Raw genomic sequence first — 19,724 nt, forward strand, 5'->3', positions numbered from 1 at the left:
CGAAGACGAGCAGGAAGAGGAGGAATTCGTCGAGCACGAGGACAGCGACGAGGAAAGCGACAAGGACAAAGATGAGGACGACCAGAAGAAGGCCGCCAAGTAGCACGTCTTTGCGATGTAGCCGTTCGTAGCTCTCGTTCCCTTTTAACCGTAACGCTCCGTCGTTTCTCGTTGCCGTGCCTTGTTCCTGACTCTTTGTTTCTATCGTCAATGAATCTCTCTCAAAACGTTTCTTCTTGATCCAAACCGACGCATCCGAACTCCCTCGGACTCCAAACTACCGCTTCATAAACTTTCTCACTTTCCAGACTGATGGTCCACAAACTCCTTCACGTTCCGAACTGACGCTTAACTGATGCTTCACTAACTCCTTCGCGCTCCAAAGTGATGCGTCGCAAACTCATTCGCGTTCCAAACTGATGCTTCACAAACAACTTCGCGTTCCACCCCGACACACTCAGTCTTCGTATGCTCGAGACGTTCCCAACTACCCAACTCCGTAAAACCCAAAGAACAACCCGTGGTCGTTCCAAAATAGTAAATATGTACACATCACTCAGTGTTCTGAGACTCAGCGAGCTCCAAACACTCTCGTGCAGTATCACAACCGCACGCATTCTAACCGGCTCCCGTTGCCAGCTAGAACAACACCTCAGCGTCGTCGACATCAGCATTGACTTCGACCAACCTGACGTTCTGACGCAACTCCGGCAGACCTCTCTTCTTCCGATCTGCGTCCTCAAAGGCACGTATCATCGTTCCAAACTCCGGTGCCAACGCCGCTCGAGACAACTAGAACGTCTCATACGTGGCGGTGAGTACGAGATACTGCAACTCACGCTTTTCGACTCTCTTCGCGATCACGTCCACTATCGGCGACGACACACCCGAGAACGCCGTTTTTTTTCGCCAATAGAGAGACGTTCCACAAAGCTCGTCGACGGCAGGTCCTCGACGTCCAATGGACCCGTGCCGTCCTCATCCTCTTCTTCTTCGACTCTGTCAGGCTTCTCGTCTGCATAGGGTCGACTCCAGCGTCCTTGAAAGCGCTTCAGACGGTTGACGTTTACCGTGACGACCTTGTTCGGGTGCGTCGGAATCGCGATCCTGTAGGCGTTCTCCCCGACTTGGCCAACAACACGGTAGGGACCGTGCCAGGAGAACGCCAGCTTCTTCGTTCTGCGTTCCCCTACTCGGGCTCTAAAGTACTGGTACACCCAGACAGCGTCTCCTTCTGCCTATGTCACCTTCACTTGGTTGTCCAACCTCTGCTCGTGTCGATCCTGAGCCTTGAGTAGTTGTCGTTCCACAAGACGACGCGAGTCACGCAACGAGCGATACAATTTCCGGCGGTACGTCGCAACTTCGTTACTCTTCCGGTCCCTTCCTGTGTTTAGGAACGCCAAGTCGATAGGTAGTACAGGATCTCGTCCGTACAGACTAAAGAACGGGGTGTCACCGAGGCCTTCGTGATATGCCGTCCGGTACGCAAATAGGACCCTTGGCAGGTACACGTCCCAATCCGTCTGCGTCTCGCTCACAAACATACGTAGCATGCCCATCAACGTTCCGTTGAAACGTTCCACCAGACCTTGTGTCTGCGGGTGGTACGCCGCTCCGAACAACTTCTTAATCCCCAACGTCTGATACAGTGACTTGGCCAGATTGGACGTGAAGTTGGGACCACGATCACTTAGTAGACGTTCCGGTACTCCATGTCGGCAGATAACGCCCTCTATCATTGCGTTCACAAACGAGATCGTGTCCAACGAAGCGACCGCAAATGCCTCGACCCATCTTGTGAAATAGTCCACAAACACCAGGATGTACTTGTTTCCTCGAGGAGTAACGACCAATGGTCCAATTGCGTCGACTACAAGTAGCGAGAACGGACCAGACAAGTCCTGAACTGGCATCCGTTGCATCAGTCCAGCTCTCCAAGGTCTGTGTCCCTTCCCTCCACTGCAGATAGAACATTCACGCACGTACTCGATCACGTCCTTCCTCCACCCATGCCAATACGCGTGGCGTCTCACCTTGTCCGTCGTCTTCGTTCTCCCTAAGTGTGCAGAGAAGATGTCGGCGTGACAATAGTGCAGGACCGTCTCAATGAACGGTAACGGGACAGTTGGAACGCACACAGTTCGGGCTGGACCGGCACGTGCTCCTAGATGTACGAGACGTGCCAGAACTCCGTTTCGAATCAAGTAGTGTGGAGACATCTTCAGCACAATCACTCTTAGTTGTGGATCAAGAGCCAAGGCTCCATCTTTCAGGAACGCCTTCAGTGCTCGCATCCAGGGCACACGTTCTTGCTCAGCCACGAACTTGTCATAGTCCAACCCAAACACGTCGATCGGTGATGAGTTCGCCTGTAGGGCTCTCCCTTGCGAGTCTTCCTCCTGTTCCGCTTGCGTGAGAGGCTCGACAACTGCGGACGCATCCTCTGTCTGTTGGTTACTTCTCCCAGTCTCTCCGTTAGGATCCGTAGTCTCGGCAGGCTCCCCGACTGGGATTGGAACATCGGTGACGTTCCTACTCAGCGTTCCGTTTAAGGCTTGCGTTCCCGATTGAGTCTGCGCTTCGTCCGAAGTCGGCACTTGCACTCCAGGAGTCTCTTCCTCACTGTCGTTGAGAAGGTCCCCCATCCTGATGGCACTAACAGTACCAGCATCCGGTCGGTGATACAGTCTCGACAAACCATCCGCGTGTCCCATCGACGTTCCCGTCTTGTGGTATATCCTAAACCGTAGCTGCGACAGCTCCATGGCCCATCGTGCCAACTTGGCGTTTGACGTTCTTGTTGTCTCGCCGAAAATCCACGTGAGAGCTTGATGATCAGTGTACAGATCAAATTCCGCGTGACTCAGATAACACCGGAACTTGCGTGTCGACCATACGATTCCCCAGCACTCAATTTCTGTCGTTCCACTTGTCTTGTTCACCCAGTTCCGTTGTGATCCAGCCAGCATCTTACTCGCGTACGCGATCGCCCTGTCTCTCTTGTCGACCTCTTGCATCAGACATGCTCCCACCGCTAAGTGTGACGAATCTACATAGAGCTTAAACCTCTTCTTGAAGTCTGGATACACCAGTATCGGTGGTTTCACTAGTGCTCGTTGTAGTTTTCGGAGCGCGCCCTCACAGTCGTCGTTCCACCGAAAATCGACGTCCTTCTGCTTCAAGCGTTCCAGCGGCGCAGAGATCGCAGCAAATCCCGGTATGTAGCGTCGAAAGTAGCTTGTCAGACCCAGGAATGCTCTAACCGTGTGCAAGTCATGCGGTCTCTCAATGTTCATCACCGCTTTTGCCTTCTCAGGGTTCGGTAGGATTCCAGTCGGAGTCACGATATGCCCTAGGAACGCCACTTGGTCACGTCCCCAATGGCACTTCTTCATCTTTAACTTGAACCCTGCCGCTCGGAAACGTTCCAGGACCTGGCGTACTCGAATCAAATGTGTCGGAAAGTCGTCACTGAAGACAACACAGTCGTCTAAGTAGACGAGATACGTCCTCCACTTGAGATCAACGAGAACGTTCTCCATCAGACGCTCGAATGCAGGCACGGCGTTACACAAGCCAAACGGCATAACCAACCACTCGTAGAGGCCGAATTTTCTCGTGAAAGCCGTCTTCTCCACGCTGTCGAGATCCATTGGAACGTTCCAATATCCCGAAGCGATGTCCATAGTGGAGAAAAGCTTCGCGTTCCCCAGAACGTCCAGGATGTCGTCGATCAATGGCATTGGATAACTGTCCTTCACGGTCACAGCGTTTAGTTTCCGATAATCGATGCAGAATCTTACGCCACCATCAGGCTTCCGTATCATCAGCACAGGACTGGCCCACGGGCTTGTCGACGGTCTGATAAGTCTGAGGTCCAGGTATTCTTGAATCTCTGCTTCCATGACATCTCCTTCAGCTTTCGACACTCTGTACGGAGGCTGTTTAATAGGCGCGTGGTCTCCGGTGTCTATACTGAATCGTAGCAGGTCCGTCCTTCCGGGTTTCTTTGAAGTTTCGACGAATAAGTCTCTCAGGTCCTTCAACATCTTCGCGAAGAGACCCCTCTGTTCTGCTCCGAGTGACGAGTCTTCGAAGACCACTTCGAAGTCGTCTTCCTCGCTGTCGTTCAAGGCAGCACTCATCTCAGCCTCGATCGTTCCAACTTCAGCCGTCACGTTCCCCTTCACCGTACTCAGCACTGCGCTTACGTTCCTCGTCGTTTCATCTGACTTAGAGGCTCTGGTTGCGAACGCCGACTTGGGAACGATGGTTACAGCAGCGACGTACGCGCCAGACTTGATCTCAACTTCTTCCGCGGAAGCATTACACACCTCGACCCAACACCGTTCCCATCCGTCACGGTACACAACGTCCTCGCGACTCTCAAAGCCTCGTCCGTTCCGGGAACGCCCTCGACCAACACAACTGAGTGGTCCTTCAACGTCCCGCGAACGCTCGATCTCACTAAGGCCTGACGTCCGGGCTCCAAACGCACCGTCGACGATATCGTAGCCGCGTAGGTTTCTTCGACCCTTGTCGCACCCAACGGGATCACGTCTCCCGTCTCCTTCAGTGTCATCGACTGCTCCTCGAGGTCAATCACCGCGCGGAACGCCCTTAGCGAGTTCATTCCGAGAATTGCGTCCACAAACAAGTGATCGGTCACGACGAAAGGAAGCGTCGTCTCCAGCGTTCCAAGCGTGACGGGCAAGTCGATAACCCCACTAACGCGAATCCTGTGCCCCGAGACACTATCCAAGCTCCCAGTATAAGGTCGTAGAGGTTCGGAGGCTCGTCCGAGACGCTTCAGCACGCGTTTGTCGACGAGACTGGCGACCGCACCTGTATCAGCTAGCATTTCGGACGGACAGCAATCGATAAAGCCGTCCGACAGCGCTTGGACACCCCCAACGCTGCAGATGACACGCTTGCCATCCGGCACGACACTTTCAACGTCGTCAAAGACGTCATCGCCGCTCACTTCGCGCAGTCCAGGGCTTCTCCGCGGCTTGGGAGCTCTTCTCACGTTTAAGGAATAAACCTCGGGCTCCTCTTCTCCTATTTTGGGATCTCCATCCTTGATAGTCGCACCGAAAGTCACCCTCTTCCTGGAACTTGTCCCAACGGTCGCAGCCACTATTTTTGACGTCTCGTCCCATCTGTCGCACAACTTGTCGCGAATAACGGAAGCTTCTGTCCCGAAATAGTCTCGTGCCCAGGCCAACGCTCGGTTTTGGAACGTCTCAGCCAGCGTTCCACCCACTTTGACGAGGTATCCTCGGAACGAGTTCTCGTCCAATTGAGTTTTGTCCTCTTTGTCGCGCAAAGGTGGGATGTCGTCTTCAGCATCACCGTTTCCCCCGCTCTCAGGAACGTCAGATTGACGGTCCTTCGTAGCGTTCTGCTCTTGTTTGAGGAGTTCGTACACTCGTTTACGAATTATGGAACGCCATCGAAATGGTAACGTTCCCTTCTCCTCCGCAGGGAGTTCCGAGATTGGCACGACGTCCTCTTCGAGTCCAACACAAACGTTCTGCACGAGCTCGTTCTCCAGCGCGTTCTCCGACATCTCCGTACAACCCTTACGCTCGTCCTCGTCCGTCGTAACGGAGCCAACGACCGTCGTCGACTTCCCTCCCGTTCCTCCGACATCCTTGAAGTCCCGATTGGCACGTTTCGCTTCAGTCGAAGTCTCGAGCGTGTGAGCGTACCAGTCCAGCCAATACTCTGGCGTTCCGAGATCTCCAGATGAGACCTCCCGGGTACGTTCCAACACGTCTTCCGGTATCCCAAGCTCGGCACTCATTTCCGCGAGTGTCGGCTTCCCTTGTTCATCCGCGTTCCGCTTGGCACGTAGCAGCACCTCTTCTTCGTTCATCGGGAACAATCGTTCTTCCAGTTCCTTCTCGTACTCCTCGGGTTCAATCTTCACTACCTGGCTGCCACCGTGCTCGAGCATATCCAGCTCCTCGTCGGTAAAGAGGCGTTCGTAGTGTTGCGTCGAATCCTTCCCCTTAGTACGTTCCTCGTCCTCCTCGGCCTTCTGAGCTTCTGTCCTTTCTTGACCTGTACTCACTTCTCCAATGACTGCCGAGAACTGACTTGACCTGGCGCTAGATGCGTCCTCCGTGATCGTTTCGAGTGCTCCTTCGTACTGCTTTGAGCGGGTGGACAGCGTCTCCACCTCCTCGCTCTCTTGGCACTTCTCTTCGGCGTCCAGCGTAGTCTCGGGGCGTTCCGTTGCTCCCTTACTGACGTCTTCCACCAACTTGGAACGTTCCGTTGTTCCGTTTTCCCAGTTTAGCTTCGCCGAGGAACGTTCCGTTGTTTCCTCAGCGACCACTCTCTCTCGTACGGGCCTCTCGATAGAGCCCTTTTTCTCTAGACACTCGTTCTTGGCGTCTGACGCAGTCTCGGGGCGCTCCGTTGCTCCCTTACTGACGTCCTGTACCAACTCTGAGCGTGCCCTCTTTTCGTTATCCCAGTTCAGCGTAGCAGAGGAACGTTCCGTTGTTACCTCAGCGACCACTCCGTCTCGTGCGGGCCTCTCCGTAAAGCCCTCAATCTTCCCGTCTCGTCCTAGCCCAGTCCGTTCAGTCGGACTGCTTTCTCTGCTCGTTCCACTCTTAGTTTCCACAATTTCCGTCGTTATGCTCGTGACAGGAACGTCACGAGCGCCTTCATCGCTCATCACACCTCTCCCGAGAGCCCTCTGTTGTTCACCCGCCAAGTCTTGTCGCGGTGAAACCTCATCTCTCTCCGTGTCGCCAACCAGGCATAAGGAAGGAGCGACACTTCCTTCCCCTTCCTCCTGCCCCCTTCATTGTTGGGACGTACCAGCGGGTGCAGTCACGTTCCCAGCGGCCACGCTCTGCATCATTCCTCGCAAAGTATCGAGGCTCGGGCATCTCGCCACCAGGTGACCCGTCTTACCACACAGCAGACATTCCGCTTGGCGTCGCTCTCCGTTCCGGTAATTCCCTTGAGGTCTGGGCCAGTTGCACTCCATCGAGTAGTGTCCAAGTTCGTTACACCGATTGCAACGGCCCTGTCCACGGGGACACGTCTCACGTCCACATCCAACACGACCACAGCGTCCGCAAACCACTTCCCCTTCCGTGGTACGCGAGTCAGGTCCTAGTCGGATGCGAAGAGGTCCGAGCGGTGCGCCAGCCACGTTCCCATTCGGAGTTGGAACGCCAGTACTTGGAACGTTCGTAGGAGCCACGGCGCCAACGAACCCTTGTGACGTTCCAGGATTCTGCTGCTGCTTCAGCATCAACTGGTTCATTTGTTGAAGCTGCTGGAGCATCTGCGACTGCGTGGACGTCACCGCATTCACGTTCCTCACCGTCGTTCCACTATTCGCAAACTCGTCTTCTTCTTCCACAGGGAGGTGCAGATTCTTGTACATCAATAAAGCGCACGCTTCCTGGATCGACGCAGCTAAGTTCGCGTTCAAAACGGCACGCATCTGCTTGCTCCTTAACCCATCAAGGAAGAACTCGTACTGCATACGAGGCTCGTGATAGTTTAGGTACTCGCACATCGTGATGATCCTGTCGCCACACTCTTCCGCAGATTCGCCGTAATTCCTCTTTGCGGCCTTGAGTCGGCTCCACAACTGAGCTGGCGTCTGAAAGATGAAGCGGCTGTGGAATCTCACGCGCAGAGTCTCAAAATCGTTGATCCTCGCATTGTACCACCATTCCTGGCCCAACTTGCTCTTCAGACACTGCTCAAAGGCAGTCAACCGCATTTGGTCGTCCATACCAAGCGTACACTTCTCGAAGGAACGCCAGAACGCGGCCGCCCTTTCGTACGTGGCCGTCTCAGAGTAGAATGGAACGATAACTTTCACTGCGTTCCGCAATTCGTCGGGAAACCGATAATCGGAACGCCCTGCTGAGCACCTCTTCCTGACCCGTGCGAGCCATTGCGGGCTCCTTGGTCGTAGTACGGACTCGTCACTTGCCCTTGCGTAGGTACTGCGTTAGGTGCGTACCTTCCTCCTTGAGCACCCACGTTTCCCTCTTGTCCTAGCGCTCCTGCTCGTCCCTGGAACGTCGCAACATTCATAGGAGGCGTTCTCTGGAACGGCAATCCATACGTTCCGCTTCTGGGGCTGGCAGGTGTCTGCCGTGCAGACGCTGCAGACCACGCGGGGATCGTTCCAGCAGTAGCCCACCCAGGTGTCGACGTCATTGACGGTGGAAGGGAGGGTAGAACGCACTCTGTTGGGGCGTTCAACTACCTCCACCGGTCCACGGGGAACCAGCCATTGGAATTGACACGCCCCCATACGAAGGAATAGCAGCCATAGGCATTCGGCTAGGTGTCGAAACCGGCGTTTAAATCCTCATCCCCGGGGTCATTGGTCCTTGGTACCCCATCACTGAAGACGTCATTGGTCGGGTCGGCGTCGGCACAGTACGTGGCACGTGTCCTGTAGCTTGAGGTCTTGGTGACGGCACCGGCGTTCCATTCGTCACTTCAGCCCTCTGTAGCAGTTGGGCGAGACCGTCCATGATGCGTTCCCTCCCTTGTAGTCTCTGCGGCGTGCCGTCGTCAGCAGCTCTCTCAGCGCGCGCTTCCTCTTCCTCCTCGAGGATCTCCACGGGCTCCGTTTCCAACGGAGGAGCCCATCCCCCTACCCCTTCACCGGCTCCAAGTCCCTCGCTGGACCATCCTTGAGCACTCATCCTTTTCCCACTTCTCTCTCCTTCTTCCTTGGCACTCCGTTGCCAAGGCTTCTTCTTACGCTTGTACTCCTACGAAATTCGGCTAGAAGATACCCTGCTTCTCCACCAAATTGTCGCGGTCTTCCTCTAATCGGGGTCGTGAGTATCTTGGGCCGACGTAGGAGGTAGTAGTATTAGCGACACTACTGTGATAGTAATGTAAAAGTTGATGTATTCTTATGTTGCTTGTTAGAAGGAAATCCACGACTGACTTCCTCATTTCACCTCGCTAAGAGTTTTTAGAGCTTCTTACCTTTTAGCAGATCCCTCGTGCGTGGCGGTCCAGCTCCAATTCCCGCCACGACCAGCTGCTCCACGACTTCACACTTGGAACGTCACTGTCTTGGCAGCAGGTCCCGCTTGCTTGGACGTGGTCCGGAGAGTCTGGAGTGTGTAGACCTTCTGCAGGCAGTCAGCCAGCATCGTCAATTCCATCTAACTGTACACCGTGACACCCTCGCGTTGGTGAGAACATTGAGCCCTTCCGTACAATATTGGCCATGAACTTCTTGACAAATTCATCAGATCTAGATACAGTAGATCAAGGTTAGCGCTGAAGATCCTTTGGATTACATGTAAAATACAGTTCCCAAAAGCCGCAACCATCCCATAAACGTTTGACTCTGTAAGTAGTACATGTACACGTACCTAAGTGCCGCAAGCATCATAAACGTATGACTCAAAGACTTGCATCACGTCACAGGGTGTAGTACAGTTTACGCTGTATCTTCTTACTGCTACAATACCTATCTGGCACATAAGCATATTTGCATTCGTTTAAAGAGGTTAAAGTTGGAATATGCTCTCCAATCGTAGATAGGCATCTTTAGCACACTTTTGGAACAGCTGACTTTTTGGACTTGTGTTGCAGTGCAACACAATCTCAATTGGCATCCGATAATGTCAAAGTCCAAGTCTCCATCCCGACGGTATTGTCTTCACCGCCTTCTCGTTTTCCTCGTGTTGCTAGGCTTCTTCGCTCTCATTGTTCAGATTTTGGCGCTTCTGGGGCGTTCGAGCGACCAGTTTTCGGGCAGTGCGCGGTTTCGACGTGCCAATGGCATTCCGATAATACAATTGCAATCATATTGAAGGTCCATGCCAAAATAAGCTATTGCTACAAAAACTACAGCTTAAGAAATAAATAATTGACATCAATAGTAGTGTATTGGAAAATTAACTACTTAGATGTACAGCACTGCACATTACTTTGCGTTCACGATAGCTGCTACAGTGTTTGCGTCCCAGAAACGCCGATTCATCTTCAGGAACAACACGGTTTCAAGGTGAATAGGCAGCATACGCTGGCGATGGTGGGAAAGAGTATGTTTCGCCACACTAAAAAGACGCTCCACGGTGACGTCGGCGGGATGAAAAGCACACCATCAAATATCTTCTTTGCACCGCGCCGCTTTTTTCTAGTCGCCAAGACTCTGTCGGCAAAGCCCTGTGGACGTCTGTGCCTGGTGTCCGGTGTCGTAATTGCGGGTACCGTCTCAAATGGCTGCAACATCAGCTCCTGGTCGTTCGTCAGCTCGTCCACGGCGCCTGGCTACAACGCACGTTCGCTCGAAGTCCACGTATTTGCGTCGGCAGCAAGATACTTTTTCACAACGGGATGCTTCTCGATGAGCGCATCAAAGATATCGCGCACATCGAGAAGCGTTACGTTGTCGTCTTGAAGCTTCATGGTGGCCGACTGGAAGTCGCCAAGCTGGCAGTAAAAAAGTAGCTGCAGACTTGCTTGGTCGTGAAGGTGTTGGCGAGAGCCATGGTCAGATCAAAAATGATAAACGAGCGCCTCAGGTTCGCGTTTTGAGCGACCGTTGCATTCGATTCTGTCTGGAGACCGAGCTCCGTATTTACGCAAAACAAAGCAGAAAAAACTAGATTTTACGAAAAAAATAAAGTACTTTGTTGTAAATACAAAATAGGTAATTGGAAAAAGTCATCCAATTTGTAAAAATCAATAATTAAATGTAAACTATTGTATTGAAGCAGCAATACAATAATTATTTCGGAATGCCTGCGTGCCATCAACGAGCGGATCCCATGGCGCCATCACAGCAGCGAATTGCAGGCGGTTAATGAATTGCAACCGGTCAACGATGAATTGCAACAAAATGAGCCCGAACCGACTCCAGCTGCAGACATGGGAGACGACGAGGTGTCGGACGAGGACCTTCTGCACTTGAGTCTGTTGCACGAGCGCTGCGTGGCCGATACAGACGCAGTTTTGCCCTGGCAATTCGGCAGTCCCGGTCGCCAATTGGCCAACGCAACAGCTAGCAATCCAGAGGTTGTGATGCATCAGAATGACTCAAACTTGTTGCAGAAGCTCAAGCAGTGTCCAGACGTGGACATTTATCTGCCTAGTCATCTACACGGCAATGGCTACTGCGAGGACGCAGTAGCATACGCCAAATGTGAGTCTTAGTCACCATTTTTGGTGTATTGTACTGGTCTAACAGTTTATTTTGTGATGTTATAATGCAGATTTGAACTCGAGACTACTACCATTGTGGGCGTTGCAGGATAAAATGTACGACACGGAGCTCGGACGCGAGGTGGACTACTTCGACTTGTGTCCCAAGACACCAATGATCTTCTTTAACCACTACTGGGACGACGTGCCGTCCATGCCGCGTTGGCCAGAGAGCAAGCCCATCTACTTGATGCCAAATATCGAAATGATCGAGCTGACCCCCGAACTTTACTGGCGAGTAAATGTCGTGTTGTGCAAGACGCAGATCTGTTTTGACAGGGTGACTAAGTGGTACGAGCAGGAGGGAAATCCACGGAGCGCAGAAGTTTTCTATACCAAAAACACGTCTTCTGACCAAGCACAATTCGCTCGGAAGCGTCTGGGGAAGATGCTATCGCTCCGAAAGATTTCTCGAACGTCAAATTCCTCCATACACCCGTTACTAACATTTGGAAAGGAACAAGAGCGGTGCTGGAGTGTTGGACTTCGACGGCAGGCTTGCCGCCGCTAGACGTGTACATCAACGTATAACTACATGATGCCTCCACCATTCGAGGCCAGACTGAACCGTAGTCGCAGTCCCGTTAATGTCCATTTGGGTATGGTTGAGCGCTCCAAATTCACTAAAATGACTGCAGAAGCCGCGTTCTTTATGTGTCCCAGCAGAAATGAGGGCTACGGTCATTATATCAACCAAGCACGAGCGTCTGGGGCGGTTGTCGTTACCACAGACGCAGCACCGATGAACGAACTCATATCCTCGAGAGAAATGGGAGTTGTGGTGCAAACTAGACACGAACAAGATGACAGAATGCTGCTGGGTGGCAACTTTAAGGGAGACCACGGTCTGAAGAATGCCAATGGTCTCATTGCTGCGATGTCGTCGTACCACTTGTGTCATACTGTTCTGGCACTGCTGAAGACCACGACACCTGAACAGCGCGCAGCTATGGGAGCCAACGCACGTCGACAATATCATGAAAATACGAAGTTCTTTGCGCAAACAATGCAAGAGCTGCGGGAATTCGCAAGGAACAGAAGATAACAAGAACTGTTTTTCTTTGTACGAAATTACGTATTTAAAAATTGGTTTTTAATTTATCTCTTAAAATATAAAAATAAAAAAAAACGCAAAAGCCAGTGACTGCCATGAATACGAGAAGCTTTGCCAGGATTTGCAGTCGTCGATTTCCACGTGGAGTGGCTTCATTTATCGCGTCGACATGGGCCAGTTGAGTTCAGAGGAGCCTCCACGCGGCCGTCGGAGCTGGGCGCTGCTTCTCCTCGTGCCGATCGTGGTAGTGGCACTTTTCACGCTCATTATCGAGACGACGTCGCTGCTTGGACCACCGGGAGATAAACTTCTCGGTCTGCATCGAGTTATCGGCTTGACGTGGCGCAATCGCTTCAGTTACTTTTTATCGGCTGACGAGGCTGTTGCAGACGAAGACTTATTGCATCTGAGTTTACTACATGAAGTCTGCATCACGGACACGAATACCTCGCTACCATGGCAATTCGGCTCACCGGGAAACCAGGCTCTAGGAGGAACAGCCAATAACACACAAGTACTGATGCGCAAGAACGACAAAGATCTACTCCAGAAGCTCCGCCAGTGTCCAAGTGTCGACGTTTTTCTTCCGCATAACGTGCACACTAGCGGCTATTGCGAGGACGCTGTTGCCTTTGTCAAATGTACGAATGGGTTTTTTTAGGAGAGGATGAATGATTTTAGAATTAACTGGGTCTTTTCTCGAATGTGACAGATTTAGAGTCGCGACTGCTGCCTGAATGGGTTCTTGAAATCAAGCTCTTTGACCCAGACCTGGGTCGTGAAGTGGATTATTTTGACTTGTGTCCCAAAACACCCATGCTTTTCCTTGATCATCATTGGGGTGGAGTGACGGCATCGCCCCGATGGCCGAAAGGAAAACCCATTTATATGGTCCCGAACATCGAAATCGTTGAACTTACGCCGATGCATTACTACGGAGTAGACGTCATCCTCTGCAAGACAAGTGAATGCTATGATCGTGTGACGAAATGGTTTGAATTAGAGGGTAATCCACGCAACGCCAAGGTGTTTTTTACAAAACACACATCGACAGATCCGGGTTTATTCGTCCGCAAGAGGTTGGGTGAATACGCTGTGGCAGACAAGGATTTTTCCGATATCAGGGTCGTCCACACAGCAGGTATCAGCACTGCGAAAGGAACAAGAGAAGTTTTAGAGTGCTGGACATACACTGCAGGCTTACCTCCACTAAACGTATACATCGACCGCAAGCCGTTCTATCGCTTGTTCCCAGCTTCGTACAAATTAAAGATCGCGCGGAGTCTCAGCCCTGTTAGTATCCATTTGGGTATGCTGAATCGCATGAATTACAGCAAAGTTGTCGCTGACGCCTCGTTCGTCGTAAACCCAAGTTACAGTGAAGGGTATGGGCACCTTATCAACCAGGCTCGAGCTTCAGGTGCAGTCGTTATTACCAACGATATACCTCCCATGAACGAGATGATTATTGCGAACGAGTCGGGTATATTGATATCGGTGCAACGTGAGAAGCATCCGATGGTGGTGTTGGGTGGCAAGTACAAAGGAGAGCACGGGTTAAAAGGATTTGGGGGTCTTGTGGCAGCCTTCGAAAGCTCCGACGTGTGTGAAGCGGTGCAGCGATTGATGTGGCAAACAACGCCTGGAGAACGTGCGGACATGGGTCTGAACGCCCGCCGACAGTTCCATGCAGACACCAAGTACTTTGCAAACGCTATGCAAAGAGTAAGGGAATATGCCATGAGTTAATATCACGATGTGGGTTTTATGTTTCTGTGTAGAAATTATTTGTGGAATTAGGCCATAAATTACTTTAGCTAAAATGCCATAAATTCAACATTTAATAATTGAGATTCGATAAAATAATCGTGGAAGAGAAGGAAGGGATGTGTGTTGTGGCATCTGTACGTACGTGTGTGCTTTACATCACCATCCAACGCGAAAAAAAACTTGAGGCTTGCCCTCAGTTCCAGTTGGGCTCAAGACCGACTGCTTCGTCATGGACAAACTGCGGCCATCGCCGCGACCAAGAAACTTCGAGTTGTATCGGCTCTTCGTGGTTCTCCTGCTCTTATGCGGCGTCGTCATTGTGCTTCAAACGTCATCGCTGTTTGAAGCTTCAAAGAGTCGACTACTCAGTAGCTCGCGACTGCAGCGAGCCTTCGAGCTCCGGACGTCGTGGCGTCGGAGCGATGAGGATGAAGCGTACGAGCCTTCGGCTGGTGCTGGTGATCTGAATGAAGTATCCGATGAAGATCTACTGCATTTAAGCCTTCTACACGAACACTGTGTATCGGATAACAACGGATCGCTGTCTTGGGAGCTCGGTAGTCCAGGACATCAACTACCCAACGCCACAGCTAGCAACCCAGAAGTTGTGATGCATCAAAACGACCCAAATCTACTGGAAAAGCTACGCAAATGTCCCGATGTGGACATCTTCCTACCGACAGATCTACATGGCAATGGATATTGCGAGGACGCTGTAGCGTACGCGAAGTGTAAGTACTCTGAAATGTTCTAAAGTTTAGGATTAGTTTACTAATTATTTTTTCTAATTTCTAGATTTAAACTCTCGGTTGCTGCCTAAATGGGCACTGGAAGTTAAACTGTATGATCCGTATCAAGGACTCGAAGTTGACTACTTCGATTTGTGTCCCAAAACGCCCATAATCTTCTTCAATCACTACTGGAGCGACGTACCTTCGATGCCTCGTTGGCCCAAAGATAAACCGATCTATCTGATGCCAAACATTGAGATGTTCGAGTTAACTGCAGAACATTACTGGAGAGTGGACGTGGTACTGTGTAAAACACAGACTTGTTACGACCGCGTGACACTTTGGTACGAGCAAGAGGGAAATCCACGCAGCACATCCGTGTTTTACACCAAACATACGTCTTCTGACCAAGCACACTTCGCGCGCAAACGAATGGGTGAGCGTGTCATTCGACCGAGGGATTTCTCCAACATCAAATTTATTCATACTGCCGGTACCAGCTCTGCAAAAGGCACAAGAGAACTAATGGAATGTTGGGTATTTGTACCGGGTTTACCTCAACTGGACGTTTATATCGACGAAAAGCCATTCAACTTCTTGTTTAAACCCAAATTCAAGATGTACCTCAAGTTCAGTCGCAGTCCCGTCAACGTTCACGTAGGTTTTGTTGAACGTCCACAGTTTACCAAGTTGACGGCTGATACTACGTTCTTCATGTGTCCAAGTGTAAGTGAAGGGTATGGGCACTATATCAACCAAGCACGTGCCGCTGGAGCTGTCGTCGTCACGACCGACTTGGCTCCAATGAATGAGCTAATTACGAAGAAGACGGGTTTCTTGATCCCAGTGGAGACACGACAACACCCAAAGATGCTGATGGGAGGAGCTTATAGAGGGCAGCATGGCTTAAGAGACGTTGGCGGACTTGTGGCAACGTTCCGAGGTCCCGACATCTGTGAAGTGGTTCGAGAAATGATGACGTCAACTACAACAGAGCAGCGAGTTACTATGGGTGCCAACGCCCGTCGAGCGTATCATGAAGACACCAAGTTCTTCGCCAACGCAATGCAAGAGCTACGACAGTTCGCAAGACGCAGTTATTGATTGAGTTTACTCACTTTGTTCGTCTTCTTCAGCGAATGTGTGTGCTCGAAGGATAGAAGACGCTTGGATCTGGTACAAGTCGCCCTGCTCTTCTTGACCTCGCCACTTCATGAGTTGGCCGAGCTGCATCAACGCCTGAGCCTCCAGCTTCCAGTTGCCCGTCTCTCTCGCCGATATGAGCTTTTTCTGTAATTTATCTTCCTCGACCACTGTGTCGATCGGAGGGATGTCGTGTTGCAGATACTACGCGACGTCAGTAGACAGATTAGAGGCGTCACTGTTTAAACTCTTAAGACTCACCCGAGTACGCTCTGTAATGTACACGTAGCGATTCTAAAACACACAATTAAGTCATTGAAGATTCATTAATAAAGTAGGGACATTACATCCTTGCTCTTCTTCTTCTTCGTCTTGACCGGCGGGGCCATTGAATATCGACGAAAATAGTCGAACGGCCTATATCCATAATACTCTTCATCTAAAAATGCCAAGGTGACTTTTGCGACAAAATAATGATCAAGACCACTTCGGTATCGCAATTCCTACTCCACCTTCGCCCCGTCTCAATGGAGAGACAAAGATGTCGATCATGTCGCTACCCGCTACCGGTTTTCACGCAGGCTCAGTCTTAAATTCACCCAAATTCGGTAAAGATAAGTTCCATGTACAAGGTGATTCGCCAAAACCCAAGCTCTAAGCACGCCGTGGCGCGTCCACAATGGGACCCCGTTGTCTCTCTGAGCAAGATCGACCACGTGGAGATCCACCACACTCGCGTTCGAGACGGTGTCGTGTTCTACAAGGTCGAAGTGTATCTCAAACCACCAACGGATTTGCCATTAACGCACAAAGAACCGGACTACGTTGTGATGCGTCGATTCAGCGACTTTGACTTGCTCCGTCGACATGCAGCGCAGCACGCTCGCTGTGAAGTCGTCGGTGCGTGTCGCTACTGCGACCGCTTTCGATGGTTCATGCTGCACTGCTACAAGCAGCCAAAGACGATCGTCAAGCTCTGCACAAGTGTGGAAACGAGGAGGAAGATACTAGAGAGATTTTTAAATCGGATGATCGACTTGGCCGTCGCAGACGAGAGAGCAGCGCTGGGAGCTCCGCGCATATGTCAATGCCCTGGAGCTCGCGCTATTCCAATCCTTGTCGACCAATTCATGCGCAAACGAAACGTAGTGTGAGCAACACGAGGTGTGGTAGTGTTATACATGTACTTGGACCTTGCTTTGCACAAACATGTACGGTTGAACTTGAAGCGCACCGTGAATACCAGTCGAACGTCCTACTCTTCCTTGTCAGTACGCGGGGTTAACGAAGTGGTAAACACCGTAATATCTTGAAGGCTATGGATCTGTCGGTAATGAAGTCGACAATCGCTCTCGTCGCCATCTCGACCGGTATTGTCATCAGCACTTCCGGTCCTTGGGATTCTTACATCCAGTCTCCTGCTACTCGAGACGTTATTTCGGAGCAATTCTTCCGGACATCCGGTAATGTCCGAGTCGAATCTGTTGGCTGCAACGTTTTTCGGCAACGGCTCTACTGTCACCTTTGACTTCGCTCTCAGATGTCGGGTGTTATCACCGTTCAATTCGGTGCGTCCACCACTAGCGGCTCCCAATTGGGTGCCGCCTTCACTGAGAACAAACAATACATCGGAATCGCGTCGAACCGTGCGACCGGTCCGGTTCTAGATGGCACGCTGTACGCTCCTGCCGAACCGAAATCCTCGTTCACCTTTGGTCGTGAGTTAGGTACGCGGCGGTTTCCGCTATCTCACGGTCTCGACAAACGCCTATACTTCCGTCGAGGTGACGGGCATCTCGACGCATTTCACTGCTGCTCCCCGTTCGGACGACGATAGGCTGCGTGAATATTCTGGGTACTTCTAATCGGACGACGACCTGCTTAGCCGTGTCTGGTATGCCGGCGCGTACACGGTGCAGCTGTGTGGGATATCTGCGAGTGAGGTGCGTGCTTCTCCTCCTATTACCGTAGGGTGGGCGAACAATGCTAGACGGTGCGAAGCGTGACCGCACGCCGTGGCCTGGAGACTACGGCGTGGCCACGCTTTCCAAGGCAGTGTCGCTGAACGGAGACGATCTTGTATCGGTTCGCAACGCACTCCAATCGATCATTGCCATTCAGGCTTCGAACGGAAAATTCCCTTACGCTGGCACGCTACTTGGTCTTGGATACCAGGACGCAGGAACCAACTCGGACACGTATCATCTCTGGACGCTCAGCGCACTTTTGTTAGGCAAGTATGGGGTCGAGTCCAACGTGCGTTCGAGTTCACTGTGGCGAAGGTGGATACGTCCGATTCTCTTCTCAACGTCACGGACCTGAGCGACTGGGGTCGTGTGGGTCAGGGAGGCAAGAACACAGCCGCCAGCTCGTTGCTCTACGACGCTTTGGTGTCGTACGTGCAGCTGGCAGACGCGCTGGGCTACGGAGAACTCAATTACCAGGGCAAGACATTCAGTAAGATCGCTGAAGATCTGAAAAGCGCGGTCAACTCCCAACTCTGGGACGATTCAGTGGGACTCTTCCGGGACAACACAACAGCTCTCGGTGCCGAGTTCTACCCTCAAGATGGCAACGTGCTTGCGGTTCACTTCAACGTGACGGATTCGCTAGAACGCGCTGCTACGATCTCGCACAGCTTGACCGCTCGCTGGAATGAGTTTGGTGCTGTGTCGCCTGAAACTCTAGGCTCGATCTCCCCTTTCATGACGAGTCTGGAGATCGATGCGCACTTGCGAGCCCACCCAAGCTATGCGACGTTGGCTACGGCAATTATGCGTCGTCAATGGAGCTACATGCTCAACAACTTCGGCAAGTCCACCACGATGGAGGCGTTCTATTACACTGGTGAGCTTAAGTGTCCGTTCTACGAGGCTGTAGAGACGAATCTAGGTAGCTACATCTCACACGCGCACTCTTGGTCCACGGGGATGACTGCGTCGTTGACGTTGCATATAGGCGGTCTGAACCCTGTAGAAGATGCGGGGAGGACGTGGGAGTTCGTCCCTCACGCCGCTGGAGCGAGTGTGGGCCACTTGTAGACTGGATACACATTGGCTACGGGTGCGTTTTGTGTGGAGTGGACGACGGAAAGCGCTGACAGCTTCTTTACAGCCACAATAACCACACCGCAAGACACGACGGGATCGATCTCGGTCCCTACGCTCGGCAAGTCACTCGAGACGATCGAGATCTCTGTCAACGGGAACGCCATTTGGTCCAACAGTACGGCGTTGTGGGATGGTTTCGGCTTCGCGGAAGGATCGAACGACTATGTGACGGTGTCAGATGTGCCGAGCCGAGGATCGTTCACGATCGTTGCGAAGGAAGTGAGTGCGAACACTGCTACGTCTTGTTGATTTCGCCTTGATATTACCGTAGTAGTATAGGTACTCTACTTACAAGCTGTAGAGAAGGTGTTTCAATCTTTTGTTTCTTGCTGAGTTGCGGCTGTTGTGTTGCACCAAAAAAATCGCTCGAGGAGCTCTCCCGCTATTAATAGCGAAGATCATTATGATCGATAGTACTTCAAAGTAATGGTCTTATCCTGGCTGAGATTATCAAGTCTTCAGAGTTCAACAGTCTGTTGTCTGTTGCCAAGTAGGCAATGCCAACAGATGAATATACAAAGGCAACTCTCAATGATTATTATCGTGCAAAAACGTGCTGCATCGGTATGGGTGACAATTAATGAGGCGGGCGCTCTGACTATTCACTGTTCGGGTGGTGGGGTAGACACTCGGGTACACACTCTACCACTTTGCAATCAGCAGGGAACGTGGCAAGACGTGGTC

General features: G+C 51.7%; 4 protein-coding genes across 4 annotated transcripts; all 4 read left to right on the forward strand.

The window, feature by feature from the left end:
• Positions 1-10,899: 10,899 nt before the first annotated feature.
• On the forward strand, positions 10,900-14,035 carry PITG_19227 (uncharacterized protein; the record flags this gene model as incomplete). Its single annotated transcript, XM_002997085.1, has 5 exons — positions 10,900-11,173; positions 11,244-11,523; positions 11,690-11,757; positions 12,370-12,927; positions 12,999-14,035. 5 exons carry the CDS (start codon positions 10,900-10,902, stop codon positions 14,033-14,035), a joined length of 2,217 nt encoding a protein of 738 aa, XP_002997131.1.
• Positions 14,036-14,285: 250 nt separating this feature from the next.
• Positions 14,286-15,891, forward strand: PITG_19228 (uncharacterized protein; the record flags this gene model as incomplete). Its single annotated transcript, XM_002997086.1, has 2 exons — positions 14,286-14,787; positions 14,852-15,891. 2 exons carry the CDS (start codon positions 14,286-14,288, stop codon positions 15,889-15,891), a joined length of 1,542 nt encoding a protein of 513 aa, XP_002997132.1.
• A 662-nt stretch (positions 15,892-16,553) lies between these two features.
• PITG_19229 (uncharacterized protein) lies at positions 16,554-17,084 on the forward strand (the record flags this gene model as incomplete). The annotated part of the gene is made up of 1 exon (XM_002997087.1): positions 16,554-17,084. One exon carries the CDS (start codon positions 16,554-16,556, stop codon positions 17,082-17,084), a length of 531 nt encoding a protein of 176 aa, XP_002997133.1.
• Positions 17,085-17,263: 179 nt separating this feature from the next.
• PITG_19230 (glycoside hydrolase, putative) lies at positions 17,264-19,289 on the forward strand (the record flags this gene model as incomplete). Its single annotated transcript, XM_002997088.1, has 6 exons — positions 17,264-17,398; positions 17,471-17,667; positions 17,816-17,877; positions 17,921-18,091; positions 18,169-18,967; positions 19,025-19,289. The coding sequence occupies 6 exons, from the start codon at positions 17,264-17,266 to the stop codon at positions 19,287-19,289; spliced, it is 1,629 nt and encodes a 542-aa protein (XP_002997134.1).
• Between the last annotated feature and the right edge of the window lie 435 nt (positions 19,290-19,724).

This window comes from Phytophthora infestans, genomic scaffold (assembly GCF_000142945.1).
Source record: "Phytophthora infestans T30-4 supercont1.87 genomic scaffold, whole genome shotgun sequence".
Taxonomy (NCBI): Eukaryota; Oomycota; class Peronosporomycetes; order Peronosporales; family Peronosporaceae; genus Phytophthora; species Phytophthora infestans.